Source organism: Camelus dromedarius, chromosome 19 (assembly GCF_036321535.1).
Source record: "Camelus dromedarius isolate mCamDro1 chromosome 19, mCamDro1.pat, whole genome shotgun sequence".
NCBI lineage: Eukaryota > Metazoa > Chordata > Mammalia > Artiodactyla > Camelidae > Camelus > Camelus dromedarius.
Genome location: NC_087454.1, coordinates 10,485,012 through 10,508,625, shown reverse-complemented (window position 1 = coordinate 10,508,625; position 23,614 = coordinate 10,485,012). Strand labels below are relative to the sequence as shown.

At 40.4% G+C, this 23,614-nt stretch overlaps 1 protein-coding gene across 4 annotated transcripts in view; it reads right to left on the bottom strand.

Annotated features, from left to right (window-relative positions):
* Positions 1–14,131, bottom strand: part of MYLIP (myosin regulatory light chain interacting protein) — a 91,267-nt gene extending 77,136 nt beyond the window's left edge. For 3 of the 4 annotated variants that reach the window (XR_010376814.1, XR_010376815.1, XM_031435168.2), the window contains exons 1-3: positions 13,840–14,131; positions 12,555–12,745; positions 105–290 (exon numbers count right to left, since the gene is read on the bottom strand). Coding sequence is in view for 2 of the 4 variants with exons in the window: in XM_031435168.2 (XP_031291028.1) it covers positions 105–290; positions 12,555–12,745; positions 13,840–13,926 (464 nt within the window). In the remaining 2 variants the exon portion in view is untranslated. Of the gene's footprint in view, positions 1–104; positions 291–12,554; positions 12,746–13,222; positions 13,284–13,839 lie in introns of all 4 variants that reach the window. The other variant, XM_064476220.1, reaches the window with a different exon arrangement.
* Between the last annotated feature and the right edge of the window lie 9,483 nt (positions 14,132–23,614).

Sequence of the window (23,614 nt, the reverse complement as noted above, 5' to 3'; positions counted from 1 at the left end):
ATAAACAGACTTTGAATCCCTTTTGGGGCTCACTCTTCTCTGACTTGCATTGCTGACTTTTCTAGCTCTGTGACGATAAACCTGAGTCTGAACTGCGGACTCACCTGTTCAAAGTGGCACTGGAGAGCTCCTTGGCACACAGCTCCTCGTAGCTGTACTTGGCCGTGTTCTGGTTGTAGTCCCCAAACTTGGTCTGGGCCAGGAGGGCACTGAGTTCCACTGCCTGCTCTGGGGAACACTGGAGGTGGCCTGCCAGGAGGGCCTCCTTGATATGCAAGAAAAAGATATGCCTGCAAAGCAACGCCAAGAATGAGGTTATGTTTGGGGACTAGCTTGGTATCAAACTCAACCTGCTTAGCAATTTCATAATTTCTTTGAAATAAGGAAAACAGAGCAAGGAAGAAAGATACCTTGAAAATGCTAACTGTTAAAGAAACTTTCCTACCGTGAATATGAAGGCAAAGTAAGTCTAAGGATTAAGTTTCTCTGGAATAAAAAGTCTAACCCAAACAAAACAAATCTAACCTAAGTTCAGTAACATTCAAGTTACAAAATGTAAAATAATTATATACATGTTTCTGCATTATGCTTTTTAAAATAAATTATCTTAATCAGAAACTTGATCTTGATGCAGAATTGATATCTTAAGATCCTCACTTATATTCAAATAATCCCCAAATCTCTAGTTTTAATCCTAACTTCTCTCCTAAGGATCATAGTCAAATGTCCAAGTGTTTACAGACTTCTCTGTTTGGAAGCCCTTTAATATCCCAATTTCACCTTGTTCAAAACCAAACTGTCTTCCTTTCCAAACCCACTTTTTCTCCCAGTGTAGACCAGAGACTGATTTGTTACTCACTTTCGACTCCTCATCTTACTTCCACCTACTTTCTGTCCCTGAAAACTCTTTAAATTCAGGTGTTTCCCTCATTTTTACCTCCTCTGTCCTACTTGCAGCTCTCAACTGTCAGAGAATTTACAATACCCACTAAGCTGATCTCTCTTCCAGACTGTGCTAATCCACCTTTCAAACTGCGTGCTTCTGGTATAAACTTGCCATTTCTCTACTCAGAATCTTTCAGAGGAGCCCCACTGTCAAGGAAGAACTCTTGGAGCGTGAACCCAGGGTTCTCTATGTCTGGCCCCAGATTTCCAGCCACATTTCCTGTCATTCCCTCCAGCCACTACGCCCCAGGGAAGGGACAATTTCTCTTCCTGGAAAAATGTTCACACCCCTATGTCTCTGGTCCTGCTGTTCCCTCTGTCCTGAAAGCCACTCTTTCTGTCCTTTCTTTTATTTTTTTTGGGGGGGGGGGGAGGAAGGTAATTAGGTTTCTTTATCTATTGTTTTTCTTTAATAGAGGTACTGGGGATTGAACTCAGGACCTTGTTCATGCTAAGCATGCACTCTGCCACTGAACTATTCCCCTCCCCCATCTCCTCATTTGGATACCATTTTGTTTATATCACAAGCAAACTATTTATTCCTCTATTATAGAATCTTGACGTGTTCTAACTTCTAGTACATTTAGCTGCAGGTAAAGTGACTTCCTAAGTTCTAACATCAGAGAGTTCTATAAATGTACGTGAAACTACATACTGTCTGCAATTGGTTTATATTCCCACCCTAGTTTCATTCCATTTCATCCTGTCCTAACTGTACACAATGCTATATTCTACATTTCCCAAAAGGTGTATGAGACTTAGAACTCCTGGAAAACTTCAGATATTTTGCCTGCCAATCCACACTGCCTAAGATTCTGAACAGAGTATCTAAACTGCCAGACGGATTGGTCTAGGTTATGAAATTTGTCCCTGGCAAATGTATAGGTCTAACCTTTCTTCGATGACGTGTTACAGCCTCTCCAATATGCGGAAATGCCACAGCACTCCTTTCACTAACAAATGAATTGTTACCACCATTGTAAAGCTCTGAACAGCAGTCCTAAATTCAGTTCCCCGCTTCAGCTGGATACCCTTACTCCAGTCCTCAACACTGCTTTTATTTACATGCTAGTCTTGTATCTGACGTCCAGGTCAAGGGGAAAATGTGAACAATGCAAGAGAAGAAGACAGGAGAACGTGAGACTAGAAATACGAGGGGCTCTGCTGAGAGTCTCAAAACTCCAGGCTGACAAGAGGCATTAATCTTCCTCTAAGAAATGTTTAAATTCAACATTCTGTGCCTTCTATAATGATAAAGAAATGTTTAAAATTATCAGACTCTGCCAAACACTGCAGTTTTTTCTTTATTCAAAGCCCCCTATGAAGAAATCACAGTGAGAATGCATAATAGCACCAAAAGAAGATAAGCATGGTTTTTATTAACCCAAACATCTGCTGGTCTTTAAAGTATTTCTGACATACTGCTAAACTGAGAAGGGGGCCCTACTGGGGCAAAGAAATAACTACACAAATAACTTGTTTTAAAATAGCTATCTGAGGACTCAGGTCTAGCAGTCCCATAAAATCTCGATATTATGACACTCTTTCAGCCTTCAGGCTTTTTAGATGACTTTTCGGTAAACTTCATCTTGGTTAACGTACTTCATCTCTGCATTCATCAGAGGACATGTCAGTAGGGAACAAAAATCTAAATATATGCTGACATTAAAGAAGAAAGTATATGCCGGTTCAGAGTATCACCTGAACTATGTCTTCCCAATTGAATCACTGCCTATGTGAAAGAATCTTTTAACTGATTTCCCAAGCATCAGTTTAGAGACTAGCAGAGCCTGCAAATGAAGGGTTTCAAAATAGACCCAATTTCTTTTTCCAAACTGTCCACGCCCACTTCTGGACAGACAGCTTCCAAAATCAAAGGCAAAGAAGTAGTAACAAGATATTAACAGGTGGTCAACAGCTTGAGAGCAATGCTGATCCTCTGTGTGTGAGTCAGAATTTTAAAAGGGGTGGGTGGGTCGGGGTAGGAGGGGGACAACAGCCTTTTCTACATACTCCACATTCTAGGCTGCACTGTAATTGATACCCTTAAGTAGAAAAATGCTCCTCCTTATGGTTTACATAAACTTTCTGGTAGGCCCCTTCCTGCATTTTGCCGTTTCATGGCTATAAAGCAACCTTTTCGTTTCAAGTCAACAAACTGGTCCGTGCATTGCCTCTGGACCGAGCCCTGCACTGGGGGATTCCAGGGTGAATATACCTGATAGTTCCTTTTTCCGTGGAACTTACAGCCTTTTGGTGTGAAGGAAGATATGCTATCAAAATAACTCTGGCCACAAACTGGCTCTTGGGTGACAAGTTGATGCCCTCCAGGAGCTGGGGTGGGCCACTTAATGTGTTCTTTCCAAGAGGGAGGGTGGCAGGGCTTGGAGAAACACTTCCAACAAGGAATCCAGTGACGGCTCAGTTGTCAGGGGTGGTTCTGAGTCAAGTATTTTCTCCTATTATTTTCCCTCTAACCATCAGCCTGTAACTAACTGTCTGGCTCATGGATTTCTACCCCCGCCCCCACAACTCCCTTTTTATAAAGTGGGTGAAAGGTTACCAATAATATCAAAACAAGGAGATGTGGTCAAAGAAATCATGCCTGCAGTGAAATGCTTTTTTTTTAAACTAAAGATCAAAAGTGGTTGGCATATCTAATTCAAAGTAGGCTACTTGCTAGAATCATCAACAGACAGAAAACCTTTGAAAAAAATGATATCTTTGTCTTAAGCAAATGTCTATTAGTATGTCCTACAGACATAAGCACATTTTCTAAACATTTTTGTGGCTGCACCTTGAAATTCATGATTCTTCAAGTTTTACCCAGCCACTAAGAAAATGGATACTTAATACATGGATCAGGTTTGGGGGCCCAAAGTGAAACATTCTAGCTGACATCATGGGTACAGACAAATTCACACTTACTGCAGTGTTAGGGAAGAGTCAAAAAATGGAGCTAAATATGTGGATATGTCATATTTTAATGAAAACAAAGTCACAGATTCTTAATATGTTTTTGTTTTCAAAGTATGTACTTCAAATTTCCTGTTTTTAAAATTAATTTCTTTCCATGGTGTTAAGGAATAAAGTGAGGTCATTTATCTTTTAAAAACTGTCATCAGAGCACTCTCCTCTAAACCCCGGTTTATCTCATAAAGAAATCATCTAATAATCAAAGCAGAACTTTCTGCAAACCAACCGGGAGTTCTCGATCTGCTCATTGTGGGCGGTTACTCTCAGCTACTGTCCTCCAGTTATCTTCCCAGTTACATAATTTTGAAGAGCTTTTCACGACACAAATATAAAACAACCACATCCACATTCCCTATTAAACTCAAATTGTAAGTAACTAACCTAAAACACCTTTAGAATGGCTAAGTAGCTATGTTTAAAAACTCTCCAGCCCCAATAACTGAACTGAATTTTTCCCCAAGAGACCTGCCTGAACCTGGCCATCCACTGTAGCCAAGGGAGCCCCCACTGAGATCACTCACGTGTCCGCCTCAGTCCAATGAGTCATTTAACCACATCGGTTTATTTTAAACCAAGCTCAAACTGCCAAGTTATATTTAAAAACTACCAAATCAAAACAGAATTGCTGTTAAGTTTGTTTTGTATTTTAAATTCCAGTTAAAAAAAATCAGTTCAAGATGGATCACAGGCCTTATATTTTTGAAGCTAAAACCCTAATGCTTTCAGGACAAAACATGGGAGAGTAACTTTATGACTTGGAGGTAGGTGAAGGTTTCTCAGGACATAGCAAAAACCATAAAAGAAAAAAACGGATATATGAGACCACCAAAATTAAAAACTTTTACTCTTCAAAAGGCATTAAAAAAAACAGGCAAACCACAAGAAAAAAAAATATTATCAGGCAAAGGATTGGTATATATAAAGAATGTGTGCAGCTCAAAAATAAAGGCAACTAACTATTCAGTAAAAATGGGTAAATGACTTGAATAGATACTTCACAAAAGACATACAAGAGGCCAATAAACACAGAAAGTGTTAAACATTATTAATCAATAGAGACGTAGAAATTAAAATCACAATGTGCCACCACTACACACACCAGGCATGTGGAGGAACTGACCCCCAGTACTTTGCTGGTAGGAGTGCAGAATGGGACAACTGCTTTGGGAAAAGGTTTGGCAGTTACTTATAAGACTAAACAATTAGGACCCGGCTATTCTGTGCTTATTTACTCAAGAGAAATGAAAACACATGTCTACAGAAAAGACTTGTACTTGAATGTTCAGAGCAACTTTTTTCATGGCAGCTGGGAAACAGGTATTCATCAACAGGAGTGTGGATAAACAGCAGGACGTTCATACAATGGAACAACTACCCAGCAATAAACAGAACAAGCCAGTGATGTATACACAACAGCACGACGGACCTCAAAAAATGTATGATGAACAGAAGCAGCCAGACACAAGAGAGTAGGTACTGCATGATTCCATCGACGTGAAGTGTAACATGCATAATTAATCTATGCTGGAAAATCATACAACCTAGTTGTGGACTGGGGTGGGCCAGGGTAGAGAAGGAGGGCGGGGACTGACTGCAGAGGGACAGGAGGGAACTTTCTGGATTGATGGTAATATTCTAAATCTTGATAAGGGTTTTGTTTCAACAGGTACATCCATTTGCCAAATCTCATTAAATGGTATAATTCGGATTTATGCATTTCATCATATGTAAATGTTATGTAAAAAGGAAAAAAAAAGAACCATAGGCAAATATTGAGGTCTAGTTAATAATATGCATAATGAAGTATTTAGGGGGATGTGTACTTAACAACCTATTTTGAAAAGCATCAAATAAATAGATTAATGGATGGGCAGAGGGATCAATAAATGGATAAATATGTGCTAAAGCAAGTATATTAAACTGTTAACAGCAGAATCTAGGTATTGGGTGTTGTTCGCTGTAAAAATCTTCAACTTACCTGTACGTTTGAAATTTTTCATTTTAAGAGATTGAGAAAATACTACTAGTAAAAATCCGTTCGGGTCAAGGAGCAGAACTCAAATGAAGAGCAGTACCTAAAAGGAACCATCACACCTACCACACTTCCTGCAAGGCTGGCGGCCGAGAAACCTGTCACAGCCCAACAATCACCAAGCCAGGTCCCTAATCAGGCTTAAGGAAATCCTTCTCAAAGCCCCAAATGCAAAATAGGAGTCACTGATAAATTTGCTTCCTCCTCAGGCTCCAAAGCAGTTAAAACATTAGGAGCATACAGGTAAGGGAAATCCCTAAGTTCAAAAGTGATGACACCTCATACCAGAAAAATTCTTGGAAGCATAAAATGTGCACTTCTAAAAAATATGATTACTTCCTCACAGTGAATAATGGTCCCAAGGCAAACAACAACCCAGGCAATGGTGGAGTTTAAAAGTGTTAACTACAATCTCTTTCTCAACAATCTAGATTAGTGGGGAGAGCTGCCAGGTCTGGGATCAGACTGCAGTGGGACACGATTCAAGAGAATAAATACACCTGGAGCCGGATCCCGTTGGTCACCTGGAGTCTGACCCTAAGTGCCAAATAAATATTCAAATTTTATTTATAACAACATTCAAAATGAAAAGTTCATTTTGGTTATATGAAAATCAATATCTCAATGTTCTCTGATATTTCCTACAAATATAACATATCAGAAATTCAAAAAGAGAGGGGAGGGTATAGCTCAAGTGGTTGAGTGCATGCTTAGCATGCAGGAGGTCCTGGGTTCAATCCCCAGTACCTCCTCTAAAAATAAATAAACCCAATTACCTTCCCCCCTGTGAAAATAAAATAATTAAATAATATAATACTAAATAAATAAAATATCTTTTTAAAAAAAGAAATTCAAAAAGTCTGAAAGTGCCCAGATGGGAGATCCGTGGCTTCAATAAACATAATGACAACACAAACTCGCCATATTCTGAGCAAAAAGAAGAACTTAACAGATAAATTAGAATTCAGAAATGCTATTAATACTCTCTTTGGAAATACTATACAAGTCTGTTTTTACCTTTTTTACTTTCTTGGAGCCTATGCTGTGTTTGGGCATACTCCCTCCCAAAAAAAAGTATCATTCCACTCTTAGGTATGTAGTTGGTATGAAGAATATAAATACTCCTGCAATAGTGTCCTATAGAATTTACCCATCCTGAATCACACAAAGGTAAATTATGCAATCAGCCTTAATCATCGCTGGCTGACAACGTTTCACACGACTTTGAACATGATTACAGGCACTGCCTAGGATCAAGGTGATTCAGCTCAGAACTGATCTGAGATTATCACCTCGTATCTGCCTATAGTTTGCATGCGGCATTTGCTTTGTGAGTTTCAGTGATGCCATCTTCCCTCGAACTGGGAGACAGGGAAAAACTGAGTTTAATGAGTACTTAGGACCTACAAAGTGGTTGAAATTAGATAAAGTGAGCCTGCAGCTTGAAAACTATCTGCACTTCATAAAAGGTCCAGACAGTGGTAGTTCATTCGAGATAAGAACAGCCACAATAAACAAATGGCCTGGCGCAGGGTGGAGGGGATGAAGGAAGGAAGCAAACAAAAGAAGGCCAAGCAATGAGCAAATCCTTAATCGAGAAAAACCATTGCAAAACATTTTTAATGGTGAGATTTCTTTTAAACAGTCTCAAGCCTTTCAGGTTACAGGAGCAAAGTGGCAAGAATTTCAGTATCGATGAGAAAAATGTATATTACCAGTAGCAGTCTACACCATTTTAATTTATTTCCAAGTTCTTAATTAGTTGATTCAACAAATGTTTACGCACCAGGCACTTGCTAGACTCTGGGGACACAAGGTTGATTAGCTCCTTGCTTAATGGAATTTAAACTATCAGACTGGCTGACAATAAACAAATAGTCACGTAAGTAAATGTAGTGTTACATACTCATTAAATGCTACAAAGGAAAGCTACACGATGTCTTGGGATAGGTTAGTCTCCTGAGCAGGCCTAGAGAAGGCTTCCCCAAGGAGGGATGAGTGAGCTGAGGTCTGAAGTTATACCCATCACTGCTTGCATCTTTACACATCCTCACACCACACACAAAAATGAATTCAAAATGGCTTACAGAATTTAACATAAGACAAGACACTATAAATCTCCTAGAAGAAAATATAGGCAAAACATTTTGATACAAATCTTAGCGGTGTTCTCCTGGGCAGTCTACCCAGGCAAAAGAAATAAAAGCAAAAATCAACAAATGGGACCTAATTAAACTTATAAGCTTTTGCATAGCAAAGGTAATCATAAGCAAAACAAAAAGACAACCTACGTAATAGGAGAAAATATTTGCAAATGATGCAACTGACAAGAGCTTAATTTCCAGAATGTATCAACAGCTTATACAGCTTAATAACAACAACAACAACAACAAAAAACCCAATCCAAAAATGGGCAGAAGACATAAATAAGCAATTCTCCAATGAAGACATACAAATGGCCAATAGGCACATGAAAAAATGCTCAATATTGCTAATTATCAGAGAAATGCAAATCAAAATTACAATGAACTATATTCAAGATCTTGTAACTTATGGTGAAAAAGAATATGAAAACGAATATATGTATGTTCATGTACGACTGAAGCATTATGTTGTACACCAGAAATTGACACATTGTAAACTGACTATACCTCAATGAAAAAATTAAACATTTTTTAAAAAATTAAAAAAAAAATCTACAATGAAGTATCACCTCACACCAGTCAGAATGGCCATCATTAAAAAGTCCATAGACTGTAAATGCTGGAGAGGGTGTACAGAAGAGGGAACCCTCCTACACTACTGGTGGGAATGTAGTTTGGTGCAGCCATTATGGAAAAGAGGGTCCTCAAAAAACTAAAGATACACTTACCATATGATCCAGCAATCCCATTCCTGGGCATATATCTGGAGGGAACTCTAATTCAAAGAGATATATGTACCCCAACGATCAAAACAGCACTACTTACAAGAGCCAAGACATGGAAACAACCTAAAAATCCATTGACAGATGACTGGATAAAGAAGTTGTGGTATATTTATATAGTGGAATATTATACAGCCATAAAAAAGAATAAAATAACGCCACTTGGAGCAGCACAGATGGACCTGGAGATAATCATTCTGAGTGAAGTAAGCCAGAAAGAGAAAGAAAAATACCATATGATATCACTCATATGTGGAATCTTAAAAAAAAAAAAGACACAAATGAACTTATTTACAAAACAGACACAGACTCACAGACATAGAAAACAAACTATGGTTACCAGGAAGGAAAGAGGGTGGGAAGGGATAAATTGGGAATTTGAGATTTGCAAATACTAACTACTATATAAAAAATAGATAAATAATGAGTTTCTTCTGTATAGCATACAGAACTATATTCAATATCTTATAGTAACCTATGATGAAAAAGAATATGTAAATGAATATATATATATATGTATATGTATGACTGAAACATTATGCTATACACCAGAGATTGACACAACATTGTAAACTGACTATACTTAAAAATTTTACACCTTAAAAAAAAACCCTAAAGAGATTCAACGTTTGAGATTACAGCATTTCTGTGAACATGTAATTGTATTGGGGTTGTTTTCCAGGATAGAGAATTCAGGTGTTGGTAAGTCTTAACTAAGTAGGGTGCCCCTAGCAAAGATCACAGAGCTCTTCTAAAACGTCAGGAGAAATGCAAAGAGTTTGTTGGCAGTGGATGGTATAATTACCACCCCTGAAGATGAAGCATGTAATTCTTTAATCTCTGGTTTTGAAAATATTGACAAAATCTGGTCTGAGTTGCTGTGAATAACTGAGAGCCTTTGAAAGGAAATGAGACTCTCCAGTTACTTCCCAGAGCCCCCCATTAAAGAGCACACATAATAATCAGGGTAAAGAATCAAATCTAAAATTAGGCCACATCAGAGACAGACTAACTCTGTCTCTCAATCTAAGCAGACACTGGATATGTTTTTTTCTATCTTCAGAGAAATGTATTTAGAAAAAGCCTTAAGAAAATAATATGGAGAGGAAGCACAAGCAAAGAAAAAAAACAGTCTACCGCCAGAAGGGATTTTAGAAACAATCTCTTCCAGGGCTTTCAGCTGAGCTCAGTCTTGGAAGTCTATCCGCTGGTGGTTGGTGGCTGGGCTGGATTTAGAATGCAGGGCTTCTGCCTCGCCCCTAGAACTCTCCTATTACAAACAGGCCTGTCAGCCTCACAGCCTCCCTAATCTGATGCAAACTAATGTATTAACTGCCCCCCAGTTGGGCCAGCTATACGGTGAGCAGGCTGCTTTAATTTTCCAGAGGACAACTTGGCCAGGATATTTCAGCACCATTTAATAAACTGTCCAGACACTTTCAGGATACTAAATGTATCCTCATGACTTGACTGAGAGATGGTAAAGCATCACCTCTCATAACTGGACTGGCAAAGCTGAATTTACTCACTACATAAACAGATCTATTTTACTTTTGTGGCATTTTATATAAATATTTTATAACAAATAAACATCAAAAAGTTTATCAGCCAGCTTTATCTTGCTAACATAACATTAGAGAAAATAAGCCTTTCTGTTCTATTGTATCATGCACATAAAAACATTAATTGTAACTAAACTGGACCCAGTACAACGTCTCATCCTGATGAAATGGTACGATGCCAATTATAAATCACTTTATCTAGCTATTAAAGCAGAATGCCATATAAACTTCAGGTGGCATTTTCTTAAAATTCTGTATTTCATACAATCCCACAAAAACAAGTAAAATTCACCAATATCTTAAAAGTCAAAAGTTTAGATCACACAAATTTTTCTATATTTCAAAAGGAATTAAAATCAATTAAAATAGCTAGTCTAACTAGGTATGTGCATTCTTTGAGTGCTATTAGGCATAAATCTCAAGAGGCAAAGTCAATTGATTCAATAAAGTAGGAAATTTAATTCCAGTTCATAAAATGTCTCTATTTCTTGCATGGATAAAATGGATTTGATAATAGTTATTAACTCAATTACAGGAAAGCACAGGTTAAGGCTATCTAGTAGTTTTATTCTGTAAACATTCATAATACAAATGTACATTTACTATTATGACTGCAGCCATTGTTTAAATGATGCATTCAGTCCTACAAACTTCTGCAGATTTAAAAAATAAATGTGTGTCATCAAAATAGATTTGCATCTGGAGGCCCTGAAATAATTGGAAAATCATGATAAAGCTACACAATGGAAATTCCAAGATGTGTTTTTATGTATATGTATATATGTTTCTTTCTCTTACCGGACTGCAAGTTATCACATGGACGTGCACAGTGGAAGCATTCAGAAATCAGCTTGAAGTTAAAATAAATAAACAAATAAAGCCCAACCTATTCTGATTGATGTGGACATCTAAAGCATCCTTAAATTTGGAATCACTTGAATATTTTTGCAAGACATTTTCAGGATCACTAAGAATTCAATACATTAGCTTCCCTCAGATACGAGATTAAACATTTCCCTCACCCTTCAAAGCTCCGTAATAAAACAAGGCAGAGATTTCAAATTCAAATGAACAGTATTTCAAAATATGTGTCTATCTGTTCTTTGGTAAACAACAACCAAAAAATGACATGTTAAAAACTCTTAAAGGCTCACTCATCATTACTCAGAATATGTCACACTTACATTTTTCATGTGCATGGCAAAGTCCCAAACCAAAGGATTATGAAAAACATTAGAACTTAGATCCAAAGTTTGCTGTGTTTTAAAAGAGTCATCCCCCCCCCCTTTTTTTAACATGCCACTATAAATTTAGGTGTCCTGCATTTCCGCAGTAAATATTAAACACTAGTTTCCTAGCTTGGCTTATCCTTGAGAAAAGTATTACAGCCTGTCCAGGGGAGAAACCATTTTCTGCTTGAAAAAGGAAACCACATTCTCCAATTATCTACCGTTACTGGTGGTTTTCTAGAAGTAAAGAGATAAATTTAACAATCTAAACTCAACCATCACGTGTAACATATCTGTGGGGTGGAGTTCGGTTACTACCGGCCCTAAAAGAGTTTTCTTACTAAGTTTTCAAGAAACTTAAAAACTTTTAAAATTCTGCGTTAAGTCGGACAGAGCTCTTTGCTACACACTGTAATCTGACACTAGGCTGAAGAAGTTGACCAAGTTTAAGAAACCCAAGAGGAACTGTTTCCTGCTTTCTGTTAGAGCAGTCTACAATGACCTATAGTAACACCGCGGAGGCAGAGGTTACTTTCGGGCAGTAAATGCTGCTATCAGGAAGTCAGTTGGGTCTTTTTTTTCTCTTTCTTTCTTTCCTTTTTAAAAATTTTTTGCGTTGTGGCACTCTTCTCAAATGTTTGTAAGAATTCAACCCTGCTCTGCCATTGTTTATAAAGACAAGAAAAACACAGGAAGAGTTGGAAAATGTATCCCAGGCCAACTATGCAGCAACTCTTTTCACCTCAACTAAAGAACTGTGCTATGGAAAACTTTTAAGTTAGGAAAACAAATTTGCCTGTGAACATCTCTGGGAAGGTGCAATGGCCCTTCTTAAGTGGAATCAGAGGTCTATTTGACATTGGTTTATTTTGCAGTCACTTTACCTAGTCTGCTCCTGTAAGATGAGATGAGGTTCCACGAAGAACTTGACTCTCAGTTTAAGCCGGTAAGGGGCTAGCCCATCCATCTGCTGGGAGATCCGATTTCTCAGATTTAGCCATAAACTTTCACCTTTGCTACCCGTAAACTGCAGTCCAAAATAATCAACTTCTATAATTCCCAATCGCCTGCACACCTAAAACAAAAATGAATGCAGTGTGGATGAGCAAGAGGTCCATGTAATCAAAGCAAACCCAGGGATTCCAACTGAGTCTAAGATTGCTGACAACTTTCTTTTTTCTTTTTTACAAAGTTCAACCACCGTGTTACAATTCCTGTTGTCACCCAGAAGAACAAAATTCTGAGCATCCAGTGATGCTAAACCGTTAGATGCAGTACAGAGGCTCAAAAGGAATTGTCAAAACGTAGCCTTCCAGAAAGGCTGAGGAGGGGGAATCCACGGGGTGTTTTCCTTCTTACTCCAATCATCGGAATTCCCTCCACCAGCACAAACTGCACAGCTGATTTGGCAGCTTATTATCTGGACAATTTTAACCATCTGGACTCCAAGAAAACAAACACAGTGAGGAAACACGCCACAAGTGTCATCTAAGCTTTAGAGGAGGTTTTCCAAACATTCAAGTCGAGGGGCTTTGAGGGCACAGCGTTTCACTTGAGATCCAATTTGCCGTCTGCCATACCACTATGCACTGCTTGGAACCGTTCTTCTTTAACTGTTAAGGAAACGCGTGCTTAAGAACAACAGAGGAGTAGATGAACCAAACCTACCATCCTCTCGTCCCCCGCAAATCGGGAGATGCAGGTAGGTGAACGGTCCCCGTCTGAGAAGCAGCAAAACCAAGGTCCCGACTTGTCTGCCAGGCAACCCGAGGGACCTGCGACCACCTCCGTCCACCTCATCCCGGGACGCAGGTGGAGCTGCCAGGCCCCGCGGGGACCGGACAGGCAGCATCACGCACACACCTGCTTCAGGTGTGCTGGGACACCTTCTTCCGGGAAAGTGCCAGGCAAGGGGGCAGGGTGGCAAGCCCGCCCCCCGCGTCCCTCACCCTCACCGCACCACGCGCACCCGGCGCGCTGGGAAGGGGGCCGCGCACCCCACCGCCTCAGGGAGGAGGGCGCACGGGCCGGGCGCCTGAGGCGCATTCCCCTCGCCGCCGACGCGCCGCCGAACCCTGGCAAGCGGCGCGTCCCAGTGCCCGGCGCCACAGCGAGGCCCCTCAGCCTCGGGGGACCGGCCAGGGCCCCCGTCTGGGCCCTCGTCCTCACCTGGTTGAGGCAGTCCTCGCCGTTGGCTTTCGCCTCCACCTCCACCTCCATCAGCACCGCGTCCGGCCTCGTCACATAGCACAGCATGGCTGGGGCCGCCGCTGCCGCCACGGCCACCTCGTCTTTGGTGTGCGTGGGGCTCAGACCCAGCTCCGGGCTCGGCGAGGCTGGCCCTCGGGAGGCTGCAGCCTTGCAGACCCCTGTCCTGCCGGCTTCCCCGCCACCCCCTCGCCAGCCCGCCCACCCACCGGCTCTCCAGGTCTCCGCCGCGGCGCCGCACTCCCGCAGCCCGACTGCCTGCGCCGCGACAGGGACTCCTCTGATATAGCGGCCCCGCCTCCTTCGGCTGGGGCCCCCGCCAATCACGGCGGCCCCGCCCATCCTCCGCCGCCCCGCCAGCCAATAGTGGCGCCCGCTCGGCCGCCGCCCGACCTCCCAGCGCTCGCTGAGTTCCCCCGGCCGCCTGGGGAGGTGGCAGCTCGCGGAACGCAGCCGCTGCCTCTGCCCGCTGGGCGACGCTGCTCGGAGCCAGCGATCGCCCGGGGCTCCCAGGAGGGGACGCCTTTCTGTCTGGCTTGAATTTACAAAGATTAAACGCCTCCAAGCTGCCTCCGTTCTTCAGAAGCCTTGGGTCGCTCCAATAGCGCACTTCGGGAGGTGAAAGCAGATAGGAACGAGAGCAACCCCAAAAGCTGAAAAGAAAACTGTTTCCTCTGGGGTTTGCCACTGTGGGTTGTTGGAAAGCGGTTTTTTGTTCCTTGTTTTACACCTAGTCATTGAAAAAACACAATCTGAGTATAAAAGTTTTTGCGGATGTTCAGTACAGGAAACTTGATTTAGCGCTTCCTCTGTGAACCCTCTCCAAGGGCTTCTATTTACCCGCTGTGCTGAGTCAAAACACCTTACAGGGCACTAAGGCCCTCTCTCAGGTTGCCCATCCCATCTTACGCCTTATCTCATTTATTCATTAAACATTAAGTAAGCACGAGCTCCAATGCCAGTCCCTTCTCTCAGGCGACCAGGTGTTAGCCCCATCTTCAGGGTAAGGGACGCATCTCAGAACCTAACAGGTGGTATAAACTCAATAGTAGCTATTAATAATTAGAGGTCTACAACTCTTCTCTCATTTGCCACTTGTGTCTTTCAGCCAACGCCATTACTCAGTCTACCTCTTTGGTTTCCTTATTGAAGAAGCCAGAGACGTGGGTTTTAGCTTTGGACCCTTGAAAACTGACTTCATTTCTCTGGAGCTCAGTGTTTCAGCAGTAAAACGAAGAACGTAGTATCTACCCCGCCTTTCCTCAGCGCTGCTGTGAAGAGCAGCAGCAGACACAGTGCTCATGAAAGCATCTGAACGACCCAGTATATACAAGGAGATTCCTAACGTCAAATCCTGCGGCTGCCTGCCTATGACCTCTCCTGCCCTTATCCCTTGCCCGGAGCTCCAATTAGCTCTGTCCCAGTGGCCTTTATTTCTGAAGAAGCAGGAAGGCTATCAGAGCAGAAGACTGATAGATAGGATCCTACCACAGTCTTTCAGTAAAGCCCACTATGGCTAAAACTAAACCAAGTCCTCACCCTCAGTGCTGCAGACAGACGTGCGCACTCACGTCTTTCTTTGTGTCTTAAGAATTCACCTCGCGATTTTGAGCTGCTGAGATTAGTCCCGTCTTATATCAACTAACTCCTCATTCACTTAATTCCAGTTTACTGATCTGGGAAATTTATCTGGGGGATAACATTTGGATAATTGTCATCTAATACATGTTTAATCTCTAGAAATTTTAGAACCCGGAGAAGAGACAAGCGGTAAGATGGAGGGCAGTTATGTTGGTTAATTTTTTTTCAGTTTTTTTTTTAAACTAAAAAAAAATTGAAGGATAGTTGATTTACAATATTGTATTAGTTTCTGGTGTACAGCATAGTGAATGCATTTGTTTATTGAGCGACTAAGCTGGCTAAACCAAAGCCAGCTAACCAAAAAGTGTCTAATTTAAGCAAAAAGGAATTTAGTGCACAAATTTGGGGAATTCGCAGAATCAGTGGGGACTAGGCATGAAAATGAATGGAAAGGGAGAAATATTAATTGGCCAAGAACAAAAATAAAAAAAACAAAACAACCAAACACCAAAACCAACTACTCATTTCATGGAGAAACTATTTTTAAAATAGCATATTCGGTGTTTGGGCAAGGATGTTTCTTAATACAAACCCAGATTGTGCTCCAACTATCGGATGGTTGGTAAGGATTCCAATTGTTTTTGAAATTGATCACGGAATAGATAAGACCGCAGAGGAAAAGGATTTCTGAAAACAAAACAAAGCTAAAAACAGGGGAAAACGGCACTTGGGGAGGGGCTAGAAATCATGAAGACCAAGAAGAAAAAGAATACTGGCTTCTCCTAACATAATACAGGAAGTATGGGACCCTGAACTCTCTCTCTCTCTGGTCTCTCTCTTACCTAATTTCTTCCTGGAGTAGGGACAGGGGGAGGCTGGTTAGTTAGGATGGAGAAGGCTGAGTTTGCTGGTGACTGGGTGAGAAAGCACGTTATGCTCAAAGACCTGCTTAGGGAATAGAAAGCCCACAGTAGAATTACTTTCTAGAGGATCCCACCATCTGGTAATGCTGCTAAACGTCTGGAGCTAGTTTCAAGCCCCAGCTGGGTCTAATTCCAAAATAAGAGCCTGCACACCCGGGCCCGGGGGTGGGAACTGGATTGGATGGAGCTGTGACTGAGGCAGTTCCGGATTAGCCAGGGAGGCGCTACATTTTATGTGTCTGCTTTCTTTTGCTTTCAGTCAGCTATCACCTTTTAAAGACAGCATTAAAATTAACCCACAAAGTAAAAGGATCAGTTACACAAAGGTAGATTTTGAAAATAGAAACCACAACTAAGTGGCTGATCAAATACACCCAAGCTCCACCCTTTTTCTCAGTGTCCCATATACAAGGACTCAAGACGGAGCAGTAGATAATATTTGTAGGACGTGATGTGATAGTCAGGCTGCAGAATTTTTCTCGTGCTTGAGCACAAGGTCTGATCTGGCTGGCTGGATACCTATCCGTGCGCATTTCTCTCTGAGCACTGCACATAATGCTCCAGAACCCCTTTGCTGGGTCAAAGGAAAGGCCCTTCTCCCTCTTTAGCTCTGAACATTCACTGGTGGGAGCATGGAGGGAAGAACACTTAGCGACTGCCTAAAAAACTGTCCGTTGGCTTTCACACATTATTCAAGCTAATTATTCTATAAGCAGTGCTTCATCGAGCACAAGTGTGTTAAAATGCGTGGAGTGAGCTGAAATCTCTCATTTGAAATATTAGACTTGTGAAATTCAGGAGTAGTTTAATTTGATCTTGGCCTACCATCAAAGCAGAGCATCTCATTTCCAAAACTGGCTGTTTAAAGAGTCAAAGAAGGAATGGGCAACACATGAATTACAAACTCTGGAATGTAAAATGGCGTTGTCTTAATTAGCAGGCAGTTTACGTAATTTTCTTCTAGTTTCTTCTAGTTGTCAGAGTAGTTCATGTTTACGGTAGTCTAGTTGGAAAAGACTGAAAAGTACAAGGGAGAAACGAAGTACCTGTATGTTGTGAGGCATTTCTAGTCAGTATTGATGTTTTTACTTTGGAACTTTGCATGCAACGTGCTCTAAATATTGATTGTGATATAAAAACTGCACATGAACTTCTGGAGAAAAAATCAAAACAGCAAAAGACACTTGTGATGGGGAGTTCCAAATCTAAACCTAGTGTTATGAATACTAGGAAAATTATAAACAGAAAGAACTGCCATGAAACAAATTCCAACTATTACTGTTTCTCAGCTCTCTTCTTTTTTTTTTAATTTTCTGAAATATTACCCTTTCCTCTGTTTATTTTCCTTCTAACTCCTAGTATGCCCTGGAATGTCATACTTTGTGATATGCTTAGTTCTTTGGTGCATGTCATTCAGTTGAGAGATGCTCGGAACTGAGCAATAACTTCCAGTTTGGCACATTTTGTGTAACAACAAAAATATTTTGTTTAATATTTTGATACCTGTCTTTGACTTATGGAGATGATTAATAATTAGGCAGTTTTTCTAAAGTCTGGTGATACGAGGTGCCAAGACGTACAGTCACTCTGATCTTGAATGAAGTTGGGCAGATACATGCTGAGGATGCGCTTGGGAGCCATGGAACAGAGGACAGACACAGTGTGCCCAAGGCTCACACTCACAAACCTCTTCTAACTGGTAGGTGTTCTAACCAACTGATCTGGAACGACACCTCTTTCCTGCCCCTCACACCATATCTGAGCATGCCTTTCTGTAAAAGAGGAGACAACATGATACACTGAGTGAGTGGGTGTGACACAGAACTTGGTGGGGGTGGCCGTTCCCAAAATCAGTGGCACATTGGGGGAGTATCAGTCTTCCAGAGATAAAGGGACAACTGTTAGAAATGCTATAGAAATAGCAAAAGGACATGAGATCAGCTGTATATGTTGGAAAAATCCACAAGCTTTTAATAAACAAGATAGAAAACTTGGCGTGCTTTAAGGTGAGGCAACTTCTCACTAAGCTTCAATCACACCACCTCTTCCCAGCTCACTTATTATGGCTGACATGTGCATAGTTTATATCACTTCATATGCAAATCTGTCCCGTATTTCAGTTATTCAATATTTTGTCCTTGCTGTGTTTCTGGAGATTGTGATGATTCAAAATTGACTTGAACACAAAGGTCTACTTTCTCCCTGGGAATCTCTCAGTCGCTATAAATTTTCAGTACCCTCTACTGGCTGCTTTTTCCTCCCTCTTCTCTCCCCTGGTTCAGAATTCCTGGGAGAGGCTGGACAGGAAGCCATCTGCCTCCCAGGGTGAGGGGAAGCAGCCTTGTCTCTACCAATTTGCCTTGGTGGATCTGAATCTCAGACCCTCGCCCTACATTTTCCTCCATCAGAGACATTTTAGCTGCTAGAGCCCAGGGACACAGCACTGATTAGGTAGGTCTTGTAGGAATTTCCCAGATTAGAACAAGCAGGAGATCCTGCCCTTCCTAGGGCCCAGACTTCCAGGAGAAGAGTCTGGGCACATAATTCTCAGTGGATGGTGCGAAACTGGTGTCAACCCAAGAGCTGGGTCCAGATTGCAAATCAGGTCTTGTGCTGACCTATTTAGTTTTTGTGTAATTGCCCTTGGTTATCCCTTAACTGTTTGTAAAACTTGCCCAAACAGCCCAGCCCTGTTTTAACTTCATACAGAATATGGTGGGGATGGCCTCAGGATCTCACTTGGATCTGAGTTTTAAAGTAAATAGAACTGCTCTCGGGACAACGTGGAGGCAACAATAATAATTACAAGGAGTGATTCTAGAGAAAGGTGAGAGTCCTCCTGCCTACACTATATGGAATGTTTACTTCTTATTTCCCACCTTAGAGGATCTGGTTTTAGTTTTGTTCAGGGTTTCAGTCAGCTCAGGCTGCTGTAACAAAATACTGTAGACTGGTGGCTTAAGCAGGAGAAACTTATTCTCTTATAGTTCTGGAGGTTAGGAGCCCAAGATCAAGGTGCCAGCATGGTCAGTTTCTGCTGAAGGCTCTCTTCCTGGCTTATAGACAGGTGCCTTCTCCCTGTGTCCTCACATTATGGAACGAGTGAAGAAGCAAGCTCTCTGGTGTCTGTTTTCATAAGGGCACTAATTCCATCATGATGGCCCCACCTTCATGACCTCATTTAACCCTAACTGCCTCCAAAGGTCCCACCTCCAAATGCCATTACAATGAGTGTTGGGACTTCAACATATGAACTGGGAGGGACACAATTTAGTCCATAGCTTTTAGGAAGGCAGCAATTCCATATACTTTCCCCTACATTTCACATCTTAATACATTTTCTATATAATGGATAAGTTCAGTATTGATCTAAGGAAAGAATTATTAATAACTCATCAATCGGGGGTTAGTTCACATTTTCATTGAACAACATAGTAACTTTTTAGCCAAAGTAAAACTCTTTCTAGCACATGCTTACAGGAGATGCAAGTGTTGACTGAGCTGAGGGTCTGCTGTGGAACTTACTTTTATTTATTCACACTAAAAATAGTAAAAAAAAAAAAAAAAAAAAAAAAAGGGAAAGCTACAGAAACAAAATTCTTCTAACTGATAGCCTTGGCAGTGCACAGTTCATAAATTTGCTCACTGCTATTCTTAGTAGTAGTAGTGCTTTTACTCATTGCTAAGCTACTATTATTGCTATTATTCATTTGGTCTTCAGTATTCACTCATTCGTTTATTCAACAGATGAATGATATGCCATGAAAGTGTTAGGCACCAATGATAGAACACATAACAAAACCACCTTCATGAAAATTACATTCCAGGAAGGGAAATAGACCATAAACAAGATAAACAAGTAAAACTGTAAATGCTAAGCAAAAAAATGACTCAGGGAAGGGGGACAGGAAGTAGGGGTGGGTTATGATTTGCAATTTCGGAGAAATTGGCCATGGAAGGTTCGTGGAGAAAGCTACAGAAGCAAGACCTAAAGGATGCAATGGATGGACAGGAGTCCTGTGAATGAATATCCGTGGGGAAAGCCTTCCCAGAAAAGGAAATAACCACTGGAAAAAGCTTTTTGACTGGGGGCAAGTATGAGCATGATAATAAAGGGGGAATTAGGCAGAGGGATGACAGCAGAGTCTAAATTATATCCATTGTTCAAAATGACTGCATTTTATTTTCTTCATGTTTGAAAATAAAGTATCTGTTTATCCTGGGGTCAGATTTAGATAGAAAGACTTGTGATACAAAGTTCTAATTACCTTCATTTTAGTAGAGTAAAGCAAATATATACTCCTGGAAATAAGATTCTACTTGGGTTGATATCACTGTTTTTGTCATGATTAAAAGATACTGTGATTTACCATAGATAGAATGCTCAAGGCACGTGTTAGCTTTCAGCATTGTGACAGATTAAGAATAAGCAACCCCTATATTTCTAGATGCTTTGAGGATAATAAAATCTTCCTCTTCCTTTTCTAGCTCCAGTCCATTAGAGGTCTTTCTCAGATTGTAGTTGTTTTTAACCAGCTTCAAACATATAGAGATTATTAAAAATCTCATCTAGCTGTGAAAATGCCTACTTGAAAAATGGCAGATCTCAGTACATGAATGCAGGGTATAAAATGAGATAATACAGGCAAAAATACTTAGAAAAGAAAAAGTGATATTCAAGTGTATAGTGGTAAAATGAGAGTACCCATTTAAATTGCTCACCTATATTCTGTGCCTTTATCATCTATTTGATGTCCTGCTATGTAAATCAGCTCTCTTAGGGGACAATTCTTGCTGGTGGATGACTGGCAGGATTTGCTGTTCCTGATGATATATAGTAAGGCCAGTTAGATCATTCATTACTATAAATGTAAAATCATGTTTTGCCATTAGAATTTTAGTGTCTGTCATGAAAAGGAAAACATATTTTATCGATAATTAAAACTATCCTAAGTATTTACAGTGGTGCCTTACAATATTTATGTAATGTTAATAAGACCATGTTAAACATTTTTAAGGTTTAAAAGCTACCTTTTACTATTTAGATTTTTCTTTTTACTTGACAAAATTTTCAACTGAGAGGAAAGAATAGTACAAAGAATTTCCATGCAATTTCACACCAGAATCCTCAAATATTGATCACACTAGCTTTATCCTTCTCTTTCTTTATGTATACAGTAAAGATTATTTTATGAACTATTGGAGAGTAAAATGCAGACATGATGCTATCTTTAACCATAAATACTGCAAAGATAAATATTAAGAAATCAATATCCACATATACAAAAATTAGGATATTATCTTACAGAATCTCATAGAATTATCATAATCAGGAAATTAACACTGATACAACACTATTATCTAATAACCAGACCTTATTCATATTTCACCAATTGTTCCATTAATGTCTTTTATAGCAAAAAAAAAAAAAAAAAAAAAAAACCAAGAACCTTTAAATTATGCTTTGCATTCAGTTGTTAGTCTTTACCCATCTTTGATCTGGAATGGCTCCTCAGTCTTTCTTTGTCTTTAATGACATTAATATTTTGAAGAGTATAGATCTCGTCTAATATCCCTCAGGTTGAGAAAAAAGGTAAAAGCAAAGATACCACAATGTAATGTTACTGAGTCCAAGCTTGTTCCGCTTGCCACAGGGCAGGCCAATAAATCCAGAGATGAGTTGTTGGGGCAAGGAATAGTGACTTTATTCAGAAAGCCAGCAGATGGAGAAGATGGTGGACTAGTGTCTCAAAGAACCATCTTACCCATTAGAATTCAGGCTCCTTCTATCCTAAAAGGGGAGGGGGTGTGGTTGGTTGTTGTAAACTTCTTGGTGTTGGAATCCTTTGTTCTTGTACTGTCCAGGTAGGTCAGGTCACGATGCTCCTGTAAACCTCCAACAAGACAAATGTTATTCTCTATTCTGCAACTTTTTATCCCCATATGAATGGAAAAGTGTTATACCTTTAAAGGTCAGAGCCTCCAGAATGGACAATCCTCTATATTTCAGGCTATAGGCAACATTCTTAACTTGTAACAAAAGCAATAGGATACAAAGGTTGAAGAAAAAGAAACAGATGCAATACTGAGTCAGATCTGATCTTCCCTGTTACAGTAACACACCTATTCCAAGGAAGTATAAAAGGTTTGTTAAAGGCCAAAGCTTCTTAATGCCCCTCACACATTTTTGCAGTTTTCTAAATCAACTGTCATAGATAAGCCTTTCAGACTTGAAATCTTATTTAGAGATCTTAGGAGAAAAGGTTAAGACACCTGCCCTCAATTGCTGTGATCAAATTCCAATTAGATCGATTGACAGTTGTTAGGGCTTGGACAGTCTTCACCAAACTAACCTTCATTTGCAGGTTTTTCAAAGCTGCAAAGCCCTCACTGGATGCTGTCATCAAAAGAAATCAAACTATGAAAAGGATTCACGGTTCACCATTCCCTCCCTCAGTGCTGGGGATGAGTGACTCGCTTACAAGTTTTGATGACCTTTCTACTATCCCCAATAATGAGACTCCGGTCACTTGATGACACTGCTTCACTGCTTCTCAGCGCTCTTGCTGGAGCTCCTGTTTTCAGCTTTCCTTCTCTTCACTGTGGCAATGGAAAATGAAGTGTCACATCCACCGAAGGAACAGAAAAAGGAGGCAAGTATTAAGTGGTACCCAGTTGTCCTGTGTGGATGGTTTATCAGACACCTCGGCCCAGTCTAACCCTTGGGTACTCACCTTCAAGGTACCTCAGCCTTTGTCTGAATAGCTCACCCAAGAGGAAGATTCTCCTGCAGACTCCAAGGATGAACAGCATCCCACATACGCAGCACGAATAACAGTAGAGAACAGAGAGCAGATAGAATCTGGGAGTAGCAGGTGGAGCTGGCAGAGCCTTCAGGATCACCTCTCCCTCCTGACTTCACTGCAGATTAAAGTTTAAGAACCAGTGAAGTAATATTACTAAAATGTAAAATACACACCAAATCTACACATGAAAATAACCTGGAAGGAAATACACCACAATATTGCACGTGATTGTTTTGGCTGGCAGGAATTCATAAAAAGCAATTTAAAAAAAAAAAACACCTAATATTTTTAATTTTAGAACTTTATATAAATGAGTCACCATTGCTTTTATTATCTAAAAAATCATACTAAAAATAGTCTTGTTATAGTTCATTACTCAAACTATTTTATGAGGTATTTTAAACCAACCAAAGAAATGGAAGTTTG